Source organism: Alligator sinensis, unplaced genomic scaffold (genome assembly GCF_000455745.1).
Source record: "Alligator sinensis unplaced genomic scaffold, ASM45574v1 scaffold583_1, whole genome shotgun sequence".
NCBI classification, from domain to species: domain Eukaryota; kingdom Metazoa; phylum Chordata; order Crocodylia; family Alligatoridae; genus Alligator; species Alligator sinensis.
In genome coordinates, this window is record NW_005841983.1 from 2,822,800 (window position 1) to 2,836,285 (window position 13,486).

Consider the following 13,486-nt stretch of genomic DNA (forward strand, 5'->3'; position numbering starts at 1 on the left):
TCACTAAGGGCTCAATCCTGGTTGGTTGGTTGGTTGTTTTGTGAAGGGGCAAATGTAAAAAATAAAAAAAATACTGTGTTCTGCCTATTTTTTTTATAAATTTCTCTTTCCCCAACATTTCTGAGAAATGACCTGAAAAAAAAACCCCAGAGACCAGAAAGCCACACGCCTAGTTAGAAAATGGAGCTAAATTATATGGTACTTCACTAACAAGGTATCTAGTGCACCATTAGTAACAGGTATCTTTACAAAAAATTCCTTTCATCCTTATGTTTGGGATACCAATTAAGTGTGATTTAGTAGGTAGAAGAAAGCCACTGAATTTTGTTTCTATCACTGGTTGCTAAGTAATTACACTAATGAATATGCAGAATTAGAATTAAACTGTCAGCACTTTGAAGGCTTGGCTCTTCATTTCTTTCCTTAAAAGAGTTCCCTTGTAGTTTTTAGGAAAGGATGAACATTAATCTTGTGCAACGCCAATCAACATTGTACCTTGGCAGGCTTGTTCACCTTGCTGACTTTCTTGGTCAAATCCAATAAACAAAAGGAGACCATCCTACTGCCTTAATTTTTTCAAATCAGAGGCCGTATTGAGCAGCAATGCTTTCTAAAAGCAGTTGATATCAGTTCTATAATTATTAGGTTGAAGATGTTTTGATAGTTCCTGATAAGAAGGGGAAGTTTTTGCAATCAGCTGTTTATAATATTATGACTTTAATTTTAAAATATTTGGCTTGGAAGACTGCTTGAATGATTGGACTCTAGCAATACTGAACATAGTGAATTGTAAAAGCACTACAGCGTTATTTACAGATACTAAGGAAAATAACGAAGATGCACAAAACAAACTGATTTTGCTTTCAAATGACATAAGCATTCTTTAAATACAGCATGGGAGATAGTTAAGTCATAATGCTGAATTTTACCTGGTCATATAGTAAATAAACATTGGTGTTTCTGGGAATAAATAAATACTTATTTAATTGCCATCATTAACCTTAACTCTAGCTCAAATTAATACTGCTTGATCTGGAAATTAAAAAATGCTCTTCAAATTAAAAAAATATCTTTAATAATAATCTATATTGATTAGCCTCTAATCAAAGTCTGTGTTCATATTTTTACACTCTAACATTTCATAGTTTTTCTACTGAACTACCTATACAATATTATTCTGGAGAAAAAACTGTTACCGTACTAACACATTTTTTGTGTGGGTAAATAAAATAGCCAATATTTCTCATTTAAGTGAATCTATTCGAAACAGATACTTAGGTACTGAAATCAAGCCAACAAAAGTAATAAAGTCAAACAATCCATGGATCATCTGTAAGGTTGCTTCATTGTCATGACATTTCCATCACTTAAAAACAATAATGTGTGTAATTAGAGGTGAATTGGGTAAGATTTATGATGTTTCTGGGTATCCATTCCTTAGCTTTACTCCTTTATTTTTCAATTTTCACTGTATAAAAATGTGTGCCTGGTCCTTTGGAATACAGGCTTCTTACAGACATTAAAAAACCCAAACTAAACGGTGCTTTACTTTAAACTCAGTGTGCTCCTGCACCGAGCCCAGCACGTGCCCAGAAGAGACATTGTTGGACCTGGCTTGACCAACATCTATATAGATCAGGCACTTTAGTGGGGCTTTTTTGGTGCTTTTATCTAATAGCTGATTGAATCAGTTTGAGATAAAAGCCCCCAAAAGCCCTGCTGAAGTGCCTCATCTATACAGATGCTGTGGAACTGGGTCGAGCTAACATGTTTCTTCTGGTAAAGTGCATTTTTTTGCTTATTTTTTTTAAATGTCTGTAGGCAGCCAATGTTATCAAAATTCTTTCATCATAATGGTGATGTAAGCACCTAAATGTACTTTCTAAAGAAGTGGCATGTAAGTAGGTTCAGATTTTTGTGATTTAGTAATCTAAAGTCTTTTTTTAAACAATTACTTTATCATAATATGTTCCATCACAGTATTTTAAAATGTTAAGTCTAAATCTAATGTAATATGCTACATGAAATGAATTGTATGTGCACAAAGAGTACAACTAATTTCTGTATGCAGTTAAGATAATTATCTCTCCCTATTCTAAAAATTAAGTTTTTAAAAGACTATTAAATTGAGTATGGAATGCTAAGAAAGCAGACTAATCTAATAATGTTTTTTCTTATCCTGCAATCGTGCAGAGTAATGTAGAAAAGAAATTAACCTTCTATCTGTAGCTGTTGATCACGTAACCAGATGGGACTAATTTTGAAAAATGTCTTTTTGCATGCAGAGTATCTACACATCCAGCAAACTCTGTTATGGCATTTTGAAAAATTGTGCCTTGGTTGTCAAGTCCCTCTCCTTGCACTGAATAATGTCTATTGTCTACTTGTATTTTATTGCTTTGGGATGTAAATCAACACCAGTCATTCCTTGAAGTACAGTTGTGCCTGTGAGAAGAGAGAGAACAAACAAAAAAGTTACTGTTCAGATCTTGGAAAATATAATGTATATATAAACAAGGGAAAGGCAAAATAGACAAAGTGATTGACTTTGCTTAACTGTTTTATGGGGTTCTTAAATGGTTTCTGATAAGAAAATAAGAGTAGTGGCAAGAAGGAGAGAGAAAGAGAAACAGCAGATGAGCAGAAGCAGCTATGGGAATAAAAAAAAGGGGGTCAAGAGAAGTGTGGATGTGTTGGTTGGATGTATTTTCTGCCGTGTTATGTGATATTTATATTATGGTGTACTGCAGAGCTCTCAATATGAAGTATTCATCCAGTCCATTATTTTAGAGCAGTGGTTTTCAAACTGCCTTAAGTCACCGAACCCTTTTGTATTACTTCTTCAGAACTCCTATCTTTATCCTAAAGATCAATGCAAAGTCAGGCGACCTAGCCCAGCTGTGGTGGTGCACCACCTCCCAGTCTGTTTCGCCATTATCCCCAATCTTTTTGTGGAACCCCTGATGACCTGTCACAGACCCCCAGAGCTCCATGGAACACAGTTTGAAAACCACTGATTGAGAGGAGGATCTGGATGATTGGTGTTGAGGACTTTCTATGGTCTTAAAAAGAATTTTCCACTCTAATTTTTCCATTCTCTCATTTGTAATTTGTATGTGTATTTTGGTAGATAGTCTGCAGAAGTGCAAAGCCTATAGAAATGGCAGTGAAGGAAAAAATTTCCATGTTTTGCCATGTGGAACCTGAACAGGTTTGTATTCAGTGACCATCTGTGACCGAGATACAGATAAATAACTATTTAGTTATCTGCTAACTATATAAATAAAGTTATTAACTATAACTATAATTGTTAACTTGTAACTATATAAATGTATTTATTTTTCTAGTTTTATATTGCTTGCATATCTTCATTTGGTTTCAGTCTCAAATCCTGTTGCAATAATTCATTGTTTTTTCATGACATTATAAGCAATCTACAATGAAAAATAAAATAGTACATATAAAATAGAAACACTTCTAAAGTACTGGATAGCTTTTACATATTAATGGCATTTTGATATACCAATATTGATGGAAAATGTGGTCTTACTTTTTTAAAGATAAAGTTATAAATAGTTTATAAGTTAATTAACCAGTTTTGAATAAGTAGTTAATCAGTTATCACAAATTTTTAGTCCAATAATTAGATAGTTTGAAATTACAGCATATAAAAAGCTTGTTGTTTCAGTAATCATCTACAATATACTATGTAAATCCCTAACATTCTTATAATATGTATTAATTATTTGTAAAGGATTAATAACTATTCTATAACTGTATCTTTAATATGTATCAAGTAGGTCATGACTCTTTGATGTGTCAAAATTAATATGCAAATACTGTCCAATATTTTTGAATGTCTAAAAGACTTCATCTTAACAAGTGTAATAGGTGCTCATGTATACCCCAGAATTCTTTGAATATGGCTCTGTGTGGGTCTCACGGTAGGTGTGCAAGCCTGGAATATGACATTGGAGCTGTGCATGCACTTGCTACCACCTCATGCTCCCATATGAGGGCATAAAGGATGGGTTGGTCATAATCTTAGCTTAGTTCCCACCAGCTGCCTGTGGCAGTAAAATGGAAGCTATTCAGTATCTAACCCACTAAGTCTTAGCTTGGTCTAAACCTCTCCAAAAGTCAACCTTCAAATACAAACCTCCCAGACACTTCTGGTCCTTCTGCTTATGAACACTTTTAACAATATTACCTGTCTGTGTACTGATGGCTACATCTGTACAGATTCCCCATCAAGGGTAACTTAATATGATGGATTCAAAATCTGTAGGCTTCTTGTCCTACCCTGCCTTGAATTCCACTGAAAGTTGTATAAAGCAAGTGTCTCATTTGTTTAGGATACTCACAGATACCAAACCTGTCACTTTCTGTTAGGAGGCATACATTTATTCTCTTCTTAGAATCTGTATTTCATAGGAAAATATTTTTTTCATAATTGCAATTTATCTATTAGGTGATATTTATCCATGATGTTTCTTCTACTTACCGAGTGCCAATCCTGTTGGAGGAACAAGGCATTATTAAGTATTTTAAACAGAGATTAAATTTACCAATTGATGACCAACCCAGTGATCTTCTTTTCAAATGGAAGAGAATGGCTGACAGGTATCATAATGCCTATTATGTTTAGAGAAGTTTTAAAATCATTAAAAGTAAAACACTGCATCAGACCTATATAGATAAATGATGTAGTTCCATTGAAGTCAATGTGACAGTGCTGATTTACAGCAGCTGAGGATATAGTGTAGCTCAATGGTGCTCAACATTTTGGCCCTGCAGGCCAAATGAGTGGTGCAGGGCCTGACTGTGAGCCAGATCCTACCCCTTGTGCCAGGATTGGGCCCACATGCCCAGATCTGGCATGTACTGCCCCCTGCCTAGCCCTGCATGCTAGGATTGGGACCCCAGGAGCCTGCACTGCCCTTGTCTGTCTCTGCATGGTGGGATTGGAACCCTGAGACCCTGCATCACCTCCACCCAGCTCCACACTCTAGGTTTGGGGCCTTGGGACCCCCATGCTACCCTGCTTGGCAACTTGTGCCAGGATTGTCCCAGGCTCTGCACACTGGAATTGGGTACTGCATCACCTCCATCTGGTCCCATGTGTGAGGATCTGGGCTCTGGGGAACCCATTCTGCCACTGCCTGGCTCTGTATGCCAGGATCAGGGCACCAGGACCTCGCATTGTCTCTGCCTGGCCCCATGTGTGGGGACTGGGGTCCTCAGCCCGTGCACTGCCTCTGCCCAGCTCCATGCTCAGGGATTGGACTTTGGACTTTGCAGAGCCATGTGTTGCCTCTGCCCAGCTCTGCACACTGGATCTAGCATGTAGAGGCACAGCCTGCAGGTGGGCCTCGCAGGCTGGATGACAAGGTACTGGGGGCCAAATCTGGCCCGCAGGCTAGGGGCTGAGCACCCCATGTATAGACTGTTTCCTTTTTAAATGGGATGTTGCATGAACTTATTTTTAATCAGAAACATTTGTTCAAATGCTTTCTTTGTGGAAATTGGCATAATAATTAGAAATCTTGCTTTTGCTAGATATGAAAGGTTGCTGAAGGTATGCTCCATAGCTCTGGTTGGCAAATATACGAAACTAAGTGACTGCTATGCATCTGTTTTCAAGGCTCTGGAACATTCGGCTTTGGCAATAAATCACAAATTGGATTTAATGGTGAGCATCTGTCCATTTTCCTTTTCCAGAATGCTGCAGCCTGCAATGAGTTAGCTCCTGTCACCTTAGACAGAGTGATTTTTAAAGCTTATCTTCTTTAGGGCTTCCATGTGCAGGTGAGTACAAATGAAAAATGTTGTTGTTTCATCTTAGAACATTGGTGTTCATCATTTCTGGTGCACAGGCTGGATGAGTGGGCCAGATCCTGCTTGTGGACTGACCCCATGTGCCTCAGACTGATCCCAGGTGCTGGCCTGATCCAGCACATGGGGCCATGACACCTGGCCTGTGGGTTTCTCCACAAGTCCAAAAATTTAGCAGTAGGGTGTTGCAGTAATGGACCTGCTGTGCAAGGACCTGTTGCAGTTGCACCTGCTGTGCAAAGACTCTTCATCTGCAAATGCCCACTACCAAAAATAGAGCTTATTGATATTAATGAGATGACAAGCTGGTAAGTCAAAGGCAGTTAGATGTGATGTTGGCCATTACACTTTGTGTGCTGTTGGCTACAGAAACTGGCATCCTTAACTAGTTTAGCCTAATGAATCACCTAGTCTTGGTAAGACCTATGACTTTTTTCCCCTTGGTTATATTAGCATTACAGTTTGAAGTACATATTTACAGAATTGGCCCAAAAGGGGAGGGGGGACCCCCAAAACCAGATATCTTTACTTAATGTTGAATAATTCTTTATATTGACAGTGTTTCCATTTTTTCCATTGGGATTATAAATATGGAACAAGATGCTACTCAGCTTGAGTAAGGGTATTAGAATTTGGCTCTAACGTTAAAGTATGTCAGAAAAGTAAGTGTTCAGTTAAAAGATCGTTTAAGCCTGTGACGAGTTCTGACGTGTGTGTGTGTGTATATTATTGAAAGTTTCAGTGAATTTGAAAATGTGATGGCAGCTATTTTTATCATGAAACTTTCTGCTTCCATTGCCAAGTCTCATGTCTGGAAAGAGCATATTCCAAGGTCTGTGGGAATGTTAGGAACATTAGTTTAGGAATACTGGTGAAATTTCAACAGCCTGTGGTTTAGCAAAATGTTGGTAATCTGTCCCTCCAAAGGAAAATACTGTATCAGAAATGTATGGAATACTTAGGTGTGTGATTTCTAAGCAACTTCAGATAAATAGTCCAGAGCAATGATCATAGGCTAGATTGCATGTGGCTTTTGTGGGGGTGCAGGAAGGGGAAAGGGACAGTGTCCAAGTGTGGGTCAGGCAGTCCCAGTGCACTTTCTAGGGTCCTTGGGATTGCAAGCTCTTTCAGAGCAGCTGGAAAAAGGAGAGGATGAGACACAGGTATGATTCAGTCACCCGTCACTGGTGAAAGGTACAGGCCAAATATAGTCCTCCTATATCATTCTTGGATCCTATATCCTTCCTAGATCAGGAAAGAAGATTCATGGCATAATGTGCCTGAGAAGTGTTCAGTTATTAGTTGTGTGGCATGTAAGTACGTAGATGGAAAGAAAGAACTACTTGTTTTGTTTCTTGTCTCTAGGCACTTTGTCTTTTTTGAATTTAGTATTTGCAAGCTTGCTACTGAAGTTGTGTAGCTCTTTTTTAAATAAGAGTGTTTTTTTTTCACTAAACAGTTTGGATGTAAAGAATTACGCAGTTATGCATCTGCATTAGGCAGCCTACAGCTATTAGGATCTAACTTAGTATAAACATGAAATGTTAAGAGACTGAATTTTCATAATGGATCAAATGCCATTGTGGAAGACTGTTCAATTTTGAACCTGAAAATTACAAAGCACCCAAACAAATAAACATTTTCATGCTCAAAATTTAAAAGACAAAATATCTTTTTGTTTTAAATTTTGAAAAAGAGAGTTGCACTTGGTTTGGAGCCTTGTAAACAAGTTGTCAGTAAAGATGTAAGGTGAACAGAAAAGCTAAGCATCTGGGGAAAAACAGGATGGTGATGGTAAAACTTGAAGATCCTATCTAATCTCATCCATCTGTCTTATGTGTCCCCCATCATAATGGTGTTAGAGATTGACTGGCTTCAGTGGGAACAGATTTAAGATTCACTGTACTGTATTCAAGTACTTTTGACATCCTCTCAGCCTGCTTTAAGGGGTTGTTAGCTGCCTTGTGGAAGAATAGAAAACAATGACAGCAGTCAGTGACGGAAGGGGTGGGGCTGATATGAATCATGATCATGTCATGGGCTATGAAATCATCCCTTTGTTTTTTCTGCATCCTTTCTGCTTTGAGTCAGGTGGAACAGTTCAGCCAGCTGACCTTTTGCTTCTCTCCTAACCCCTTTTGCAAGACACCAGTTAGAGAGAGATCAGAGATGAATGAGGAGAATATGTACTTGTAAAAAAAAATGTTATAAAGAGAAATGTTATCAAGAGAGAATGAATAATTTGCAGCTCTTTGCCTTAGAAGAGAAACAAATACGTGCAGATTTTATAAAGTTTTAAAGAATAATGAAGAGTATAGTGACTAGTTTGAGAGCTGCTGCTCTTTCTATATCACTTGAAAAAAAGACAAAGTTCAGTAAAATTAAAAGGTGAAAAATTCAGGCCTTATGAAAAGAAAGAGTCTTTGCGGTAGTACAGAATGAATATGTTGAATTGATAGCTGTAAAATGTATCTCAGGTTAAGAACTTAGTCGTATGTTATTCTTTCTTGAATTTTGCTATCAAGATTATCAGTAGGTATAATGGTAAATACTGAAGAAGAAACAAACTCTAATCTCATTGTGCTGTAAGGCTTAAGCTAACTTTTAACTATTAGAGGTAGAAGGAAACTGCCCTTGGAGGCGGCTAATTTTTTAGGACATTGTGTTCTTTCTACTGCTGCTGATACATTTCACTGGACTGACCGCTAGTCTGATCCAGTATAGCATTTCCTTCCTTTCACTGCCTCGGCCTATCTCTAGTCTGATAATACCTTAGTCCTGATCTAACACCATCCATCAGAGGATCTCAAACCACTTTACAAACACTATTAGTTTATAAATGAGAACTGAAGCAAGGGTTTGGAGCCTGTCACTCACAGGGCCAGGAACTGAACTCCGAACCCCTAACTACTGCCACAATATTTCCTGTAGAGGTCGGGCATCAATCCAGCAAGTCTCACTGATGACTGCTCTCTGTAAGCAACTGATATACGATACAGTAATTTACTTACAGTTACATCCTATTCTTAATTGCTCTTCCATGCTGTTCTCTAGCTACCAGTCATCTTGTTGCTTTGCATTTTCTGGCCTGGGGTTCCATTCTGAACTAGACAATTTGGGACACCAGAGCAATCATGTGGCACTTAAATCGTATGCTTTATGATTGCTCTGGTGTCCCATGCTGTGTAGTCTGTCTTGGGTCTGATATTGTTTAACATCTTCATTAGTTACTTGGATGAGAGATTAAGCGCATGCTTTGCAAATTGGTGAATCACACCAAGTTGGGTGGAGTTGCATTGGAACAGCCTACCAAGAGAAGCTGTGGAATCTCCATCCCTGGAAATCTTCAAGAGAAGGTTCGGATGATTTAATAAGGGATGACCCTGCCTTGTATAGCGGGCTGAACTAGATGACCATGTGAGGTCCCTTCTAACTCTACTTTGCTATGATCCTGTATAGGTGTTCATCTGGGAAGAGATGTTAAATTACCAATGACTGCCCTTGGCATTAGGCTTAGGATACAGTAATTGATGTGCTTTGAATTATCATCTTGTTTTACTCAGAGGGATACAGCCTCATTAACTGAGGATCCACTGACTTGAATTGTTTTAGTAGCAGTTGCCTCAAGGTACCCCTCCCATCTCTACCCTCAGATTAATTTGGCAGAGGATCTGAGATTAAGTGAGCAGTCTTAGTAAGTGAAACAGACACTTGAGAGAAGATCATTTTAATTTCTGATGCATAGTACATACAAGCTTTGTGCTTACTCTGATCCGGTTCCAAAGCTTTGCTGGAATGATGAAACACTCATTTATCATAAATCAAAGGTTTCATTGTCATCATCATCCTCAGAAAAGTAAGTATTCAAGTCTCAAGGACCCTGCCTAGATACAACAGCACAAATTGTTTCTTTCTGCAGATATTTCACACTCCTCGTATACATTTGCTTTGCTCAATTTTTGTGGGCACTGTCCTCTTGCTGAATAACCCTGATCACTGTGGGGCATATAGTGCTAGAACCCTTACTCACTATAAACATTCTGTCTGAGTGTTGGCAGAGTTTGAGATTTCATAGTAGTCATTGTATTGGTTGGAAAAGAAATTATTTATGCAGAGGTTCAAGGATCTTATTAGATATGAGGCCAGCTATGTAACAGGCCAGGAATAAGTCTGTACATCTTTTACGCCCCATCTAAACCCTGTGTTTTAGATATTGCTTATATCTTCTGCTGGTTTTTTTGAATAGGGGTTATTTTTCATGTTGTGTTTAAACAAGTCCTGTTCCCTTTGGACAAAGATGGCAAGAGCCCCAATACTGCAAGCACATGTTTAGCTTTACACGTACCCATCAACTCAGGGATTTCAGTGGAGCTACATGTGTGAATAAAGGTAAGCACATGCACAGGTGTTTGCAGGATCTAATTCAAAATTAGTGGCAAGGTTTTCCCAGAGCTATTTCATTTCTAGAGCTTCTGCTAAGCATTTGTGTTCCTGCCTCCTGTGTCCTAAAGTAGTTATAATATAATATTGTGATACTGAATTCGTAACATATACCCTACATATTTGAGGAATGAAACCTAAAATGTTGTTCAAACAGTTATAAATGTACTGACTCAATGCATGTGACAGTGAAAGTAGAATTAATTTTAACTGTATGATTAGTTAGCTCCCCTTTTCAACCATTTAACACAATAAAGAATACTATATGTGTGCAATAAAAACAGCTTCTATTTGTATTGTATAATACTTGTGAAGTGTGAAAAAAAGAAAACAGTCAGACCTGAGAGAACTTAATCTTTGTGTCTTTGGGTGGGGGGATTGTGGGGCTAAAAATAGTCCAGTTGGGTTTGTGGGAGGGGACTGGGGGGCAGGCAAAGCATAGCCCTGGACCTTGGGCAGATGGCTGGGTATTTCCAGCCCGGGGACTGTGGTCTGAATGTATGCAGATATTCAGTAGATTGGGCTAACCCAGGGGTTGGCAAAATGGCAGATCCGGCTGGCAGCCGGACTCCATTTCCTAGCAGTCCTTGCCCACATGGCTAGGGCTGGTTTCCATGGAGACCCCAGCCACAGCTCTGCTGTGATAGTGAAAGGCTGGGGTTTCCATGGAGACTGGCCCCAACCACACTGGCAGGGCAGGGCAGGGAGCTGCTCCAGAGTTGCTGGGAACTTGTGGCAGGGGCAGCTTGGTCAGGGCCATGGCACAGCTGCAATCTGCAGTCTACATGCTCCAGACAGGGGCACGCAAGCAGTGGCTTGTGGCTCTGCCCCAGCTCCTTTCAGCGATGACAGCATGGGCCTGAGACGGGGCAGACCTGCAATCTGCTGCCTGCATGCCCCTGCCTGGAGCATGCAGGCTGCATATTGCAGCTCTGTCCTGGCCCCGACAAAACTACCCCTGCTGCAAGACCACAGCGGCTCCACAGCAGCCCTAGGCCCTGCCACGTGCCCTGCCAGCACAGCTGGAGCTGGTCTCCATAGCAACCTCAGCCTTGCTCTGTCACAGCAGAGCTGTGGTTGGGGTCTCCATGGAAACCAGCCCTAGCTATGTGGGCACGGGCTGCTGGGAAAAGGCATTTGCTGCTAGCTGGATCCGGTCCATGGACTGGACTTTGCTCATTCCTGGGATAACTTATTCTCAATGTAATTTAGTCCACCTCCTCAGGTGAACTAAGTAAATTACGCTGGTTGTTTTTTGCCCTATTTAACCTCCCTGAACATCTGCACAGATCAGCACTTAGATCGACCAAACTTCAGTTGGATGAGCAAGAGTTGTTTGTGACTGAATTATTTGACCAGGATTACAGTGGAGAATTGTTGCTGAACTAGGAATTGAACCCAGCTTTTCTGCGTCCAGTGCCCAAATTTCTCGTCCATTCTTTCTTTCTCAGTGGACATCAGCAAAGGATGAAAATCTGGTGTGAAGTCTCCCTGAAAGAGAACTACGGCTGTGACTTACTCTGTAGAGTTGCCATCTTGAGGCAACTCATAAGGAGTTCTTCTGCACGCAGTCTCAGAGGTCTAGCTTACCCTGAAAGGAAAGTACAGGGAAAACAGATTTACAGTTGGATAGCTGAAAACAAGGAATTCTTTATGAGCTGGATAGATTTACTTGCAATCTCAGGGCCCTTGGCTAGCATTTCATATCCAGATTTTTCAAGTGTTTCAGGTTTGCCTGAGATGCTTGTTATTCAATACAAAATGCTTCTTTCTATGGAAGGAAATGAGGTTTTGACACACATTTTTCTTTTTTAGTATATAGACTCAATAGAGCTTGAGCATTGCACAGAAGTTGAAAACCCAGTAAAATACCACCAGGCATGGCAAAAGTTATGCAAAGCAGAGTAAGTGTCATCAGGTATTCAGTATACAAAATTTAATGGATGATTCAGTTTTGTGTAGTATTATTTTCTTCTAACTGAGTTTTTCATTCCCCCTTATGTCAGTTATGCTTTGTTTTGTTTGTTAGCCAAATACCTTACAACATGAAAACCGCAATTAAAGATTTATTTATATATATGTGTGTGTGTGTGTGTGTGTGTGTGTAAGTTTTATATAAGTAAATAGGGTGTGTGTATAAGTTTTATATATGTAAATAGGGGTGTGTGTGTGTGTGTGTGTTTATACACCCCCCCATTTACTTATATAAACCATGTCCCCTTTTGAGATGAAGACAGAATGAAGAAAAAAAGATTTGCCTAGAATCTTAACTTCCGCAGCCTGGGCGTACTGTGTCTGAATGCCCGGCTTACCATGGCTGAACGCTTCTAGCAACATGCAGCCAAAAGCTTCTGCTGATTTGGCAGCAACTGTGAGAAGGTTAAACATGAAGCTGTGGTGCTGCAGGTAGAGGATGAGTGACACTCATGAGTGGACTCTACGCCTCTTCCATGGATCATGAAGCCCAGCACAGCCACCAGCAACTAGTCTAATATCTCCATGTCTCCAGTCTAGTGTGGAAGTCAGATTCCTAGTTTAAAAGATGTACCCCAATTTTAAAGGGTTAATGGGGGGGGGGGTCGTGCAAGGTGTACTGAATGTGAATAAATACAATAATATTTTTGCATAATACACGACAGCATTATGTAGCATATTCATATCTATATACATATATTCTTGTATATATATTATATATAGATGAACATACTAGATTTTAAGTGTGTATCAAACAGCAAATAGATTATAAAAAAGATTGAAATTGACCAACTAAATAGTGGAAAAAAGTTGTTCTTTCCAAGCTTTCAAGTACACAAGTCGTTCATCAGACAAAAAAAAAAGATATTGAAAATGGGGAGAGAAATTAAAGATGGTCAGAAGTTTCTCAGGTATAAAAAAAGCCAGTCTTTGAAACTTTTTGCAACTATTTAGTTGGTCTAATAAAATATATTGCCTCTACCCAAAGAGTTTGTCTGCCTTTGTGCTTAGACCAACACAGTTACAGCCTAGATCCTTAAAATATGGAAGATGTCACTTTTTGCTGTTTGAAATGGAACCTTCACAATGTGAAGAAGAAGAAAAAAGCCAATTTCAACAATGTGGACTAAAATTTTAACATCAAGTGTATGACCTCCCTCAGCCTGTCTGACATCTGATACCTCCAGGTAAACAACCTGCCTTAGTTCCCTGCATCTCCTCTAAATTTGCATTCCTG

The 13,486-nt window shown here is 39.3% G+C and overlaps 1 protein-coding gene across 5 annotated transcripts in view; it reads left to right on the forward strand.

The window, feature by feature from the left end:
• The window catches only part of CTPS2 (CTP synthase 2), a 128,366-nt gene that overhangs the window by 11,986 nt on the left and 102,894 nt on the right, over window positions 1–13,486 (forward strand). For all 5 annotated transcript variants that reach the window (XM_025201129.1, XM_006021232.3, XM_025201130.1 and 2 more), the window contains 4 exons: window positions 3,131–3,211; window positions 4,472–4,623; window positions 5,560–5,692; window positions 12,091–12,179. In XM_025201129.1, coding sequence (XP_025056914.1) covers window positions 3,131–3,211; window positions 4,472–4,623; window positions 5,560–5,692; window positions 12,091–12,179 — 455 coding nt within the window. The remainder of the gene's footprint in view (window positions 1–3,130; window positions 3,212–4,471; window positions 4,624–5,559; window positions 5,693–12,090; window positions 12,180–13,486) is intronic.